Source organism: Mesoplodon mirus (assembly GCF_964341445.2).
Source record: "Mesoplodon mirus genome assembly, chromosome: 9".
NCBI lineage: Eukaryota > Metazoa > Chordata > Mammalia > Artiodactyla > Ziphiidae > Mesoplodon > Mesoplodon mirus.
Genome location: NC_138985.1, coordinates 25,483,760 through 25,497,032, shown reverse-complemented (window position 1 = coordinate 25,497,032; position 13,273 = coordinate 25,483,760). Strand labels below are relative to the sequence as shown.

The 13,273-nt window shown below is 36.8% G+C and overlaps 2 protein-coding genes and 1 long non-coding RNA gene across 5 annotated transcripts in view; 2 read left to right on the top strand and 1 right to left on the bottom strand.

Annotated features, from left to right (window-relative positions):
- The window catches only part of SUGCT (succinyl-CoA:glutarate-CoA transferase), a 720,769-nt gene extending 719,471 nt beyond the window's left edge, over window positions 1–1,298 (bottom strand). For all 3 annotated transcript variants that reach the window (XM_082631909.1, XM_082631908.1, XM_082631910.1), the window contains exon 1: window positions 1,168–1,298. In XM_082631909.1, the coding sequence (XP_082488035.1) occupies window positions 1,168–1,267 (100 nt within the window). In that variant the 5' untranslated portion in view covers window positions 1,268–1,298. The remainder of the gene's footprint in view (window positions 1–1,167) is intronic.
- Window positions 1–13,273, top strand: part of LOC309810134 — a 252,520-nt gene that overhangs the window by 188,559 nt on the left and 50,688 nt on the right. The window lies entirely within an intron of this gene.
- On the top strand, window positions 1,631–5,244 carry MPLKIP (M-phase specific PLK1 interacting protein). The gene is made up of 2 exons (XM_082631918.1): window positions 1,631–2,097; window positions 3,135–5,244. Exons 1-2 carry the CDS (start codon window positions 1,759–1,761, stop codon window positions 3,333–3,335), a joined length of 540 nt encoding a protein of 179 aa, XP_082488044.1. The 5' UTR covers window positions 1,631–1,758; the 3' UTR covers window positions 3,336–5,244.

Below are 13,273 nucleotides of genomic sequence, written 5' to 3'. Positions count from 1 at the left end.
AGGTGAGAATCACTGACCAATATGATGTGACCCACTCATTCATTCAATAAATATCTGACAGCTCAATTACCAGGCATTAAGCTAAGCACCAAAGACAATGTCCAGAAAGGTGCTTAGCTTTGGCCAGGACAAAAGTATATAATAAAGTGAATAATCTGGGATCCCCGGGCCTTAACTGCATCACAAAGCCTTGATGGCATTATCCTGCCTTGATTGATTCTACAACTTGTATCTAAAGGAAAAGCTTGATGAACCGAATTCCCTCAGAACAAACAACCACAGAAAAGTGTGTATCTCCATTCATCAAGGATGGAAGCTGAGAAAACATCCCATTCTGCGGCTTGCCACATCACAGAATGTGTCAAATGGACAGTGAGGAGTGGCACCTGCAAGAAGGTTCACAGGCTGAAAAGCACAGGTCCAGGCTACCCATTAGGCTATGATTAAATGAGTCCGAAAATTCTTAAGATTCTGTTTCCTACAAGATGATTTCAAGACTCACAGTGGACTATCATTCCCAGATTCGGAGGGTGTAAAGAAAGTTCTAGAAAACTGGAGTAAATCTAAATTTCATCTTCTAAATAAAATTCTGAGACAGGTATTCGGTACAAAGGTGGGTTTATACATTAGGGGTCATTCTTGAATGATCACACTTTTCTTTTTAACCAAAAGTCTGTGAAACGATCGCTATTTTAAGCGCTTTAGCCAAATGTTCCTCCTTTTGAAAATCAGGCTCTCTGCTTCCTAACCAACTCGCCTACCCGCTTGCATTTAACAAGAACAAGGAAGGGAGTAAAGCCCGGCCTCTGCGAGCACAGCCTCGCCCCCGAGTTATTTAAAGTGCAGTCTGAAACCCTTCCTGAAATGTGGCTGGGGGTGCATTTTTCAAGGTATTTAAACTTGGGGGACGAGGGGGGAGGAGTAAGGGAGAGAGGCGAGTCAGCCCAGTAGGACCGCGCAGGGCCCGGACCCAGGCCCGGACGCCGGGCAGGGTGACCACGGGGCGACCGCGGAGCCAGGGCAAGGGGAGACGCGAAAGGCCAAAGGGCGGGCGTAGGGGGCAGCGGATACTTCTGGAAAGCGCGGCGCTCTCCTCGGGATGCCGCCGGAGTGGGGAGGCTGGGGCTGGGGTCCCTTTTGCCGCCCGGACCGAGTCTCGGAGGATACCTGACTGCGGGCGGCCGGTCCACAGCCCTCTCCCGCCGCCCCGGCGGGAGAGAAGGCCGGTTCTCCGCAGAGCCGCGACCCTCGCCAGCGTCGCCAGCATCGCGAACCCCTCTGAAATCCTCGCTCCCTGCGTGAGGGGAGAACGAAGTGCGCGCGCGACCCGCAGCCACTGGGGACGCCCGCGGACACCTCGGTCTCCGCCCCCCGCCAGGTGGGAGGGGCCCGGCCCTGCCGAGCGCTCCGGGCCCCCCTCCATCCGCTCGGCAGGAGTCTAGTCCGTCAGTCAGTGTCAACCAAAGCCCGCGACACTGCAAAGGCCATTGCTTGGACCCAGCAATGGGATTCGCCCTTTCCTTTATCCTTTTTCTTCCTCCTTCCTTCACTTAAATCAGCTGAATCTGTACCCAATTCGATAACCTACTTATCCCGCCGCCCCAGAGGAACCTTTGTGAGGCCGGAACCAATGTGCTCTATGGGGCTGGCGGGCGGAGGACTGTTTTGGTGAAGGACCACCAAGTGTCTGTGAACGTTAGGTCGCGACAGTTCCGGCGGGAGAACGCGCCAGTGAGGTACTCGTCTTCGTCTTTTGAGATGCACCGACAGAATTTCCGACCCCCGACTCCTCCTTGCCCCGGCCCGGGTGTAGGAGGTTGGGGTAGCGGGAGCAGCTTCCGGGGTACCCCGGGCGGAGGCGGAGCGCGGCCGCCATCCCCGCGGGACGGGTACGGGAGTCCACACCACACGCCGCCGTACGGGCCCAGGTCTAGGCCCTACGGGAGCAGCCACTCTCCGCGACACGGCGGCAGCTTCCCTGGGGGCCGGTTCGGGTCTCCGTCCCCTGGCGGCTACCCTGGCAACTACTCCAAGTCCCCCGCGGGGTCCCAGCAGCAATTCGGCTACTCCCCAGGGCAGCAGCAGACCCACCCCCAGGTAATAATAGCCAGCGTTTGCCGAGCTCTTACTGTATGGCAGGCATGGTACTAATAATCCCTTTGCGTGGATTATTTTGAATCCTCTATGAAGTGAGATACTATCGTTAGCCCCATGTCGCAGATGAATAAACTGAGGCTCAGAGAAGTTAAGTATAACTTTCTTTAGAATGCTCTAAAAAGTTGCAGAGCTGTACTTCGTTTATATAGTCCTCCTGCTTTTTTAGCCAGTACACTGCCGCTCAAACACAGATTTCCCTAATTCCCTCTCCTTCGTCAGGGGCCTGGCCAGTTCGTTGCAGTATATTCTGAGTCCCCGGTCTCCAAGGAGGAAAAAAAGCGAATGAATCCCCATCATAGAGCTCACCTCTAGGGTTACAGGCTAGTGCCATCATCCTACTGATGGCACCTTTTCCCTTTTTTTTTTTTTTTTTTTTCTGTTGCTGGCACCTTTTCCCTTTTTTTTCTTTCTTTTTTTTTTTTTTTTTCTCCTTTTGGCCTTAGTTTTTCAACTACATTGGCTTCTGCTCTAAGGCTTCTTTCTTTTATGTCTAGGATTCTGTGGTTTACATCTTAAATATGCTTGGTAGTTTTCCAACTTATGCTAAACCAAACCCATCCCTTTGAGTGTGGAGCTAATGAGATGGGAGGGTTCTAGAAATTTTGAAGCTGTAGGGTTAAAAAAAAAAAAAAAAGGTTTAATTTGCTTCCAGAAGCAATAGGGAAATACTGAGGGAAGACTACAGTACAAGTAATTTATTACTTCACCAGTTTATAGTTTGGGAAAGTTATTACATTAGAAACCCAAAAGGATTTGAAGTGACAGTGGGCATAAAACTATCAATAAATTAGTATATCAAATAGGTTTAAATACTTTTTTAAAACACTAGATTGAAGGAAGCATGGACTTTGCAAGTGAACGTATTTGGGTTCAAGACACAACTTTTAACTAGCAGTGTGATCCCCTCTAGCCTCTAAAGAAAAAGTACCAGTTACTTCTACTAAATGTCTTTTTAACTGATGATTTTTTTTCTAAAGGGTTCTCCAAGGACATCTACACCATTTGGATCAGGGCGTGGTAGAGAAAAGAGAATGTCTAATGAGTTGGAAAGTTATTTCAAGCCTTCAATGCTTGAAGACCCTTGGGCTGGCCTAGAACCAGTATCTGTAGTGGATATAAGCCAACAATACAGCAATACTCAAACATTCACAGGCAAAAAAGGAAGATACTTTTGTTAACATTTCTGAAATTCAACTGGAAGCTTCATTTGTCAGGAACATCTTGGACAAAACTTTTGCTTGTAATTAAGTTGAACCCTAACATGGTGACTTTGAATAATTAGTTGTGTCTTCCTTCATCATACCAAGTATTTTTGGTGTTAGAGAAGACATATGGTAGGATAATTTGCAATATTTAGCTCTCTGGAAGTGCCTACCAATTTTAGAAGATTGACAGTTTCCAAATACTTAACATTCTTGGTTATATGATGGACATTTGTCTTTTAATGTTTTTCCAATGTTTCAAAATAAAACATTTTGTCTTTCTAGCTATATTGTGCTTTTGTCATATGCCAAAAAATTATTAAAATAATGCTTTGTAATCACATAGTTAGAATTCGTAAGTATATATTTTGCATACTACTTTTGAAAATGAAATAGACTGTCCTTTGTCCTGTAGACAGTTCTATATTTGTTCATAGGGAAAGGGGGTAAAGGAAAAGAATAAAGGAGATTTCTATTCATATTATAATCATTGTTCTGCATGCATATTTTATGTAATGCTTTTGTAAAAATGCATTGAAACTTGATTGAGAGTTACAGAAACCCGCTTAAGCTTAAATAAAAAAAAGTATTCATACCCTTTATACTCATTTAACTGCAGAGGACAAGGATAGACCTACTTCTTGCATAGCTATATTAAAGAATTCTGCGTCTGAAATTCTCTACTCCACATCTCTCAGTATTGTGGAGTCATTTTCTCTTGAGGCCCAGGAAGATGGCTACTAGCAGTCTTAAGTCACTTCCATTGTGAAGAGAACATTTCCCAGCTCTGTCAATCTCAGTGAAGACAGATTGGCCATGCTTAGGTCATATTTTAGAGTCTTAATCCAATAACTATGATCAAGGCAGTGTGGCATGATTAGCTTGGACATGGATTCACCCCTACAATGAGGCAGGGTCCCATGGTCTTCAGCCCCACCAGGCCTCCCTGGATTAAGAAAGGCTTTCCAAAGGAAGGAATGCTATGTACCTATACCTACAGTAATGGAGAGAAAAATGAAAATGTTGGGGATTTTCATTTTCCCCAACTGTCTTATAACATTCAGGCTTTTTAGATATTTTAGGGTCACAATATATGATGAAAGTATAGCTAAAGTTTTGTTTAAACATTCCCAGAAAGAAAGCTTTAAAAGTGAAAAGATTACACCACCTATTTGAGCCATAACCACTTCTATTTGTATGTTAAGTCTTTTCACAGAGGCAAAACAAAATGAAAAGGGAAGGATTTTAGATTAATAAAAGCTCCATGACACGCAGGACTACTACTACCAGTTACTAGCTTGGTGAATTATTTAACTTCTCTGTGCCTCAATTTTCTTATATATAGAATGAAAAAGTTAACAGTACCCATGTCATAGAGGTGTTGTGTTTGAGGATTAAATGGGTTTACATGTGTGAAAATTCTTAGGCCAGAGCCTGGCACATAGTAAGCACTCTAAATGGTAGCTGTTACTTTCTCACTTACCCCTATATCCTCAGCTCTTAGAATGATGCCTGGAAAATAGTAGGTGCTTAATAAATATTTGGTGAGTGGATGCAGACATTCTGATTATAACTACTATATTGCTCTGCCTTTATTTCCTATATATAAAGAGAATAGTAATTTTTCCCCCAGTGTTTTAAAGGGAATGTCCTTATTTTCTAACATCTTGTCTTTCTAGATGATTTGAGGTCATGATGTATGATGAAAATTAGAGCAAGTACAATACTTTTGCATACGTTTTATTGAACTTAATAGGTAAGAAATATTATCTCTAGGAAGTGACATTTAGAAATAATTATTAAGCCATTGCTTGGAGATCACTGGATTATTGGCAAAAATAAAGGAAGTCAAGAAAGGTTTTATGCTAATGTATTCGTATCATATTTGGAAAACATTCAAATTATAATTGTTCTAATGGCTTATGTGTATTTTATTTTACTACTTTATAAGTGTAATGTTAAACAACTAAATGTAAAATTTGTCTTCTGCCAAGTTACCAACATCTTCCAGAGGTCTGACCTTTCTGATTTTAAGAGAAACGTTTTTGTCCTCAGGAAAGATACATTGCTTTATTGCTCTGGTTGGTAGTGTATATAGTTATCAAAGGTCTTTCGACATTGATATTGGTTTGTTTATATTACTAGCCTATTTTTGTTTAGCTGAGTGAAAGGAATTGATCATTCTTTTAAATGAAAAATGATTTTTTAAATTGTTCCAGAATACACATTTTTACCTCCGCAGAGATGCTAAATAACTGTGTTAGGGAAATTTATAGTTAAGTATGCATCTTAAATATTTATATAATTAAAGAATGGAAGTATAATCTATAGCTGGATTTTCAAACACGGGTGTTTATACTTCTGGGAGTATTTAACTGTAAAGGCAAAGATAGCTTTAAGGGGATTTTGATCCAGATCCTCAAATCCCAAATGCACTCTTTAGTTTAAATGATGTGCTTAAAGAACATTTGCGTGATCAGTGGATTATGCCAGTTCTCTTTTTTTCCCTTCTGCCTTTTCATAATTACCCTTCTCCCACTTGACAGAAGAAACCTATGGCAGGTTGTGTTTTTCAAAAATGATGCCAACAATATTTCAGGTCCCTCAGACTCTTCCAGAACCTTGCCTCTACCTCATCAAGATAGAGAGTTATGTCCCTGCCCTTTGAACTCAAGCAGACTGCCCAAGGAAGTACGGTGGAAGTTAACGTATTTTCATCACAGGTGAAGTGTGGTCTTAGAAATGAGTTATGTTGGCCCATGTGGAGATATTCAGAACTCAGATGTGTTGTCAAGTAGGGAGATAGAGTGATGACAGTTTTTGTTTATAGGTCTTGCCTTTTTTGTCTCCTGACTATTCAAAAATCATTTTTCCTGTGGGTGAATCATGTGAAATCAAAGAGCATGAACATAATATGAAGGGAAAGGCACTTTATTTTTAGGAAACAATGAAAAAGTTGCTTGCCTCATTTATCTTAGAATATTTAAGATTGGTATACAAGCATGATGGGTTTTGGTGAATCTGCTGTCAAGCAAACTGTCTTTTCCCCATTTTCAATAATGATAAAGAACCTGATGAATATGTCTCAGACCTGTCTTAATAGCATAATTTGCATGATTTCAAGGAGGAAGAAGTTAAAATTTCCATGTTTCTTTCTGACATATTAACCTTACATCTTAAAGTTAAAAGATCATATTTCAGAGGTAAGTTCATGATTTTTATATTTTCTAGAGCATTTTTCAGATTCTTAGGAGAAACATTTTTATTAGCCTTTGCCAGTTCATTATTAGATTCTATAAATCCATATTAATTTTTTACCTGACCCAAGTCTCCTGCTTATTGTCTCTGAGCCATTTCTCTGTTTTATTTTTCATTCCTACTATGTGTTTAGTTTAAATTAACAGAAATATATTGTGGATTTTACTGTAAATAAAACACATGATAGTCTTAAGTATACATTGTATAAACCCAGAACTTAGTAGTGACCCAACATCTTTTCTTTTTTGCTCTTAATTTCCACAGTCTAATTTTTCATCTAACCTAAGAAACTATTATTTATAATTATATATAATCCATTATATACCACTTAGTAAAAACGCTGCCAACTAAACTACAATATGCTGTCAACTATAATATACATCCCAATTTCAGAGATGTTAAAATGTACATCTTAGTTTGATAAAATACCATAAACAATACTTTTAAAAGCAGAACATGTATTTACGTATAGGTTTGGGTGTAAATGTCCACAAAACATAGTCGAGGACAGTGCATTTAACTTTGGAAAACCAGCTTTACTTAGTTAGGATTAATTCTTCCTTCTCAGGTATTTATATTCTGTTCTCTAATCTATGTAGAATTATCCTCAATAATTATGTGGAATTTATGGGGGTGTTTATACTCAGAGTTGTCTTAATTTTAGGCTCCATAAACAAGATGACTGTCAGTGAAAAAGTTATAGATAAGTCTCAATAAAGCCTTTGGTTAACTTTCCAAGGATATGAGAAAGAAAATGGCCTGAACAACAAGGTCTTCAGTGAGGGTGGTTTTTCAATTCTTTGTTTTCAACAAAATTGAAGAAAACTTAATCAGATTGTTAGTTAAAGATCATTAAAAATAATTTGATGATCAGTTTATTATTTTTGGCATATAACTTAAAAGGTGTACAAGAATTAAGTGACATCACTATAACAAAAGTCTGTCCCTTTTTATTTGTATGTGTAAATGAGTTTTCTCAGCATTTATATCTATAGTTTAAAAATAGTAATAAAATTAATGTCTCATTCTAGCATTTAGCAGTATTTATGGTGTTTTTATTGTTTAAATAGTAATGATAATCCAGATAACAGATAACTTCAACACTTTGTAGTTCATAGCCATTGGAAATGGGTTTTTTTATTTCCAAAAATATTTTTTAATTTCAATAAATGTATTTTTCATACATTTTTGAGAAACAGATGTATGACAAGATATTAGTAAAGGACTTTCAAGCATTACACTATTACAATGAGATAAAAATTACGTGGGAAAGTAAAATGGAAATATGAGTTGGGAATAAAATAGTGTAAAATTTCCTACTGTGTTAAGGAGTGTTTTTAGATAGCAAATTACTGTGATAATTAGATTCAGTTGGATTCTTTAATAATGTAATGGATTTAGCTTAAAACATCAGTGTTACTGAAATGAGTTCCTTTGCAATTTTTGAAACTTACAATAAAAGTGTATTTATGTTGACTTGAAAAATATAAAAGGGTACATCACTTTTCAAAATTAGGGAATATATGACTAAAATTTTTAAAGCTCTCAAATCATCAGAGGAGGGAGAAAGAGGAATATAGTAAACCATAAATCCAAGAGAAGTCAGGAAAAGAAGTAAATGACAGCAGTAAGTCCAAATATTCCAGTAATAACAATGAATCTTACAAAAGTAAAATCTTAAAAGGCAGATTTTCAGATTGGATTAGATAGATGGAATCAATCTATTTGTTGGTTTAGAAAAGATAATGTCTAAAATAAAAAGCTATAAAAAGATTGAAATTAACAATCACAGTGGGGATTTTAGCACATTTCTACTAGACATGGATATAGCAAGCAGATGTAGAATTTGTAGGGATATGAAGAACTGGTATATAAAATAGAAATTATATATTTATATACAATACACGTTTCAAGTACTCAAGTATATAATAAATTTTTTATAAGTGTTCTAAATCACAAAGACTGCAAATTTCAAAGAGTTGATTGATAGGCAGATCATGTTTTCTGACCAAAATGTTCAATAAATTTAAAAACAAAAAGTACCCTCAAAAAAATAAGTCAGTGAAACAAGGCAAAGCTATAGAGATTGTCAACAAAAAAGCCTATTCCTTGGATTAACTAAAGTCGATAAAGATTGATGAAAAGGGAGTTCCCTTGTGGCCTAGTGGTTAGGATTCCATGCCTACCCTGCTGTGGCCCGGGCTCAGTCCCTGGTCGGGGAACTGAGATCCCTCAAGTTGCACTGTGGAGCCAAAAAAAAAAGAAAAAAAAAAAAAAGATGAAAAAAAGGACAAAAGGAAAAATATAAACAATGTTAACCTTTGGTGTAACATCAGGAACTATGCTTAAAAAAAAGAACTACAGTAGGAAAACAAAGTGATGGAATCACCTAGAAGGATAGTGCAAGGATCATCATCCTTTTGTTTTCTTTGCATTGCCCTAAATCCTGCATCATCTTTAAAGAAGGGATAAAAGAAGTCTAGGGACACAATCTCTGTAAATGATTTTTTAAGCTTTTATTTGGGCACAATTAAGAATTTGGCATTTTTCATTTTTCACCCATAATGGCAAAGAAAAGAAAATTAGCAGGTATTTCATGATTATTAAACTAATCAGCACTCTGGTCTCTTATAAGCAAACTCTCAGACTATAAATTTTCAGATGATAATATCCTAGAAAAATTTTTCTCAAATTCAAGAATCAATGAGTGAACAATATATTTCTAAGGACGAAAGAATTATGATATTCTCCTTTACTCAGTCATCCAAAAGGAAAGACTTCATAACAGAACTTTGTGACGAACATCTTTTATGTTTGTTAATCAGAATTGTAGGTAGACAAATACTAAAGGCAGGTGTGTATTCAGAATTGATTAAAAGGAAATAGATGATGTAAAAGTGAAAAATCAGTTGGATTTACCATTCTGATTGGTGTTTATAAATCTGAAAGTGAAAGTGTTTTGCAATTAGGAAGCAAAAAGAAATGACCATCCTTTCCTTAACAAAAATATAACATCATAGTTCTTAAATGTATTGCATTTTGAAGATGCAAGTGTAAAAAGAACAAGAAGTAATAATAAACTAAAGCCCATTAGAGATATATTTAAACTCTGGAATCAAGGTTCATAAGATGAATATATTCTAAGTTTGTGACAGTAGATGAACACCTATTTATGTTTGAGATGCTACCCATCTTATGTATTAAATACTTCCAAAACCACGAAAATACTGAATAAAAATTTGGGTTTTCTATGTTTACATTCTTATTAAGATGTCTAACAAACTTCTTTCTAACTATCTCTTTATTCTCTACATTTTGCTAAATAACTTTAAATGTTTTTAAAAATTAAAAGGGTCCATTGGACCCAGATGACAAATGATGACTAATTTTTTCTGGTATACTGATGATTAAATGAAGAAGTCATATTAGTACCAATAAAGGCTTTGAAAGTCACGCAAACACAGTATTTGAAAGCATAGATGAAATGTGTTATATTTTTAAAAAATATTGACATTATCAGTATTGACTCAAAAAGGAATAGAAAGTCAGAATAAACCAATAACCATGAGAGAGACTGAGTTGATAATCATGAGTACTCCCCACAGATGATACAGACTTACTAAGCCTTCATGAAATACTTAATTCCTGTATTATAAAAACTTTCAGTTAAAAACTTTTGGTTAAAAAGTATCCAGCACATCTTACACCTGTGGTATTAACTGATCTCAAACCAGGCCAAGGACAGTATAAATGGAAATTATAGATCATTTCACTTATGTACATAGTTGCTAAAAATCCTAAACAAGATATGACAATTCAGCAGTTGCTCACAAACAAACCAAAAAAGAACTGATAGGGTTTATCTCAGCATTGCAGTGATGGCTCAGCATCTGGAAATTTATTTCTATAATACATCTTATTGATTAAAGGAAAACATCTATACTAATAACTCGGTAGATGAAGAAGAAGCATTGCTTAAAATTAAATACGCAGAAGTCTTCCAGAAGTGGGAAAGGAAGATATCTGAAGTGTGAAAGTTACAAAGGAAGAGATGAAACTGATCTTATGTACAGATAATATTACTGTCTGTACAACTCCAAGGGAGGCAAAATTTTTTGAACTATTATTCTGGATCCAAGAAAAATATACAATTACAGCATTCCTACACATCAGTCAAAAAAATGTAATAAGATGCCTCAGCCTCCAAAGAGCAATCTGCAATAAATCTCAGTGGGAAGGGGGTTGGGGGAGACAACAGGGAAAATTACAAAGCATTTTTTAAGAACTTCTTAAAAAGCACAACTAAATAGGGAGATATTATTCATAGATGGAAAGATACAATATTGTACATATGTCCATTCTCCCTAAATCTATAAATTCAACTCCAATCGAATCCCAAAATAAGTTTTGTGGACCTTGCAAAATGATTCCAGTATTTATATGGAAGGGAAAAGTGTCAAGATTAGTCATAAAAATGTTGAAGAAGAAAAATGTAAGCAGGCTTGCTCTACCAGATAAAGAAACTTGTAAATCTAATGACTGATTGGTGTAAGAGTAAACAGACTAAAGAAACAAAAATAGAGAACTCAGAAACAAATTTACACATATATAAAAACTTGATATTTTGTTAATATAGCACTACAAATGAGTGGGGAAAGGACAGATAATAAGTGGTAATAGGTCAGTTTTTTGTGATTATGAAAAAAATTATAAACCCCAATTAAAGCAATTGAGACTTGTCTAAAATTGTACAGAATAGGATGTAATGAGAAAGCTTTCTAAGACTGTCAGAACTACTTTGGGGAATGCAAATATGTTTAGAGGTTTTTTTTAAAGGTCAGAGAATATTTACGTAGCAGTTACCATAAAATCTAGGTTAAATGTACTTATGTGTTTACTCAGAAGGACAAAGACTATTCCTATAACATTCTTAGATTTATATTTAATATTGTCCTCCAAGTATTGTAACCTGTCAACATGAGATGATAGAAAAGGAAACTTTAAAAAATATTTGTGCATAAAACTTATGTTTACTTAGAGTTATAGTAGGTTGAATTTGCTCATGAACTTTGTATAATAACCTGCTGACCATGACCTCATTGTTTTTATACTTAACTGTATTAAAAGAATTATGCACCATACACAAGTGGGATTTCAGGTGTGCAAGGCTGGGTCAACATTCAGAAATCAATTACTGTAATCCATCACATCAACAGACTAAAGAAGACAAATCATATGATCTTATCAATACATGCAGAAAGAGCACTTGACCAAATCCAGCACCCATTCATGATTAAAACTCAGCAACCTTGGAATAGAAGGGACCTTCCTTAACTTGATAAAAAATATCTACAAGAAACCTACAGCTAATATCATACTAAATAGAAACTAAATGCTTTTCCACCAAGATCAGGAACAGGGCATGGATGTCCCCTGTTACCACTGCTTTTCAACATAATACTGCAATATGATGCAATATCATGCTAATGCAATGCAATAAAACCAAAAAAAGGAAGTAAAAGGTAAAGAATGAGAAGGAAGAAATAAAACATTTACAGATGACATGATTGTGTAGAAAATCACAAAGAAAAAAGAAAGAAAAAACCTGGAAGCAGGATTAAGCAGTTACAGTTACAGCAAGGTTTCAGTATACAAAGTTAATATACAAAAGGCAATCACTTTCTTATATACCAGCAATGAACAATTTGAATTTGAAACTTAAAATCCAGTACCGGGCTTCTCTGGTGGTGCAGTGGTTGACAGTCTGCCTGCCGATGCAGGGGACGCGGGTTCGTGCCCCGGTCTGGGAGGATCCCGCATGCCGCGGAGCGGCTGGGCCCGTGAGCCATGGTCGCTGGGCCTTCGTGTCTGGAGCCTGTGCTCTGCGACAGGAGAGGCCATAACAGTGAGAGGCCCGCATACCGCAAAAAAAAAAAAAACAGTACCACTTACATTAGCACCAAAGAAAAACAAACCAACCTTAGGTATAAATCTTAACAAAATATGTGTAAGATCTATATAAGGACAACTACAAAACTGGCGAAAGAAAAAAAATTTTTTAAATGGAGATATCCCATGTACATGGATAGGAAGACTCAATACTGTCAAGATATTCTTCCCTACTTGCATTATAGATTCTACACAATTTCAATCAAAACTGCAGGAAGTTATTATGGATATTGACAAATTTATTCTAAAGTTTAATTGTAAAGGCAGAAGACCCAAAATAGCCAACACAACATTGAGAAGAACATAGTTGCATGACTGACACTACCAGATGTCAACTTACTATAAAGCTACAGTAACCAGGACCACGTGGTATTAGTGAAAGAACAGACAACTAGGTCAATGGAACAGAATACAGAGACCATAAATAGACCCACAAAAATGTAGTCAACTGATCTTTGACAAAGGATCAAGGCAATTCAATGAATAAAGGATAGTCTTTTCAACAAATGGTGCTGGAACAACTGGAAATCTACATGCAAAAAAAAAGTGAATCTGGACATAGACCTTACACCTTTCACAAAATAAACTTGAATCAGAGACCTAAATGTAAAACACAAACCTATAAAGAAGATACATAGAAAATTTAGGTAACCTTCAGTTTAGTGATGACTTTTTTACATACATCACTAAAAGCATGATCCATAAAA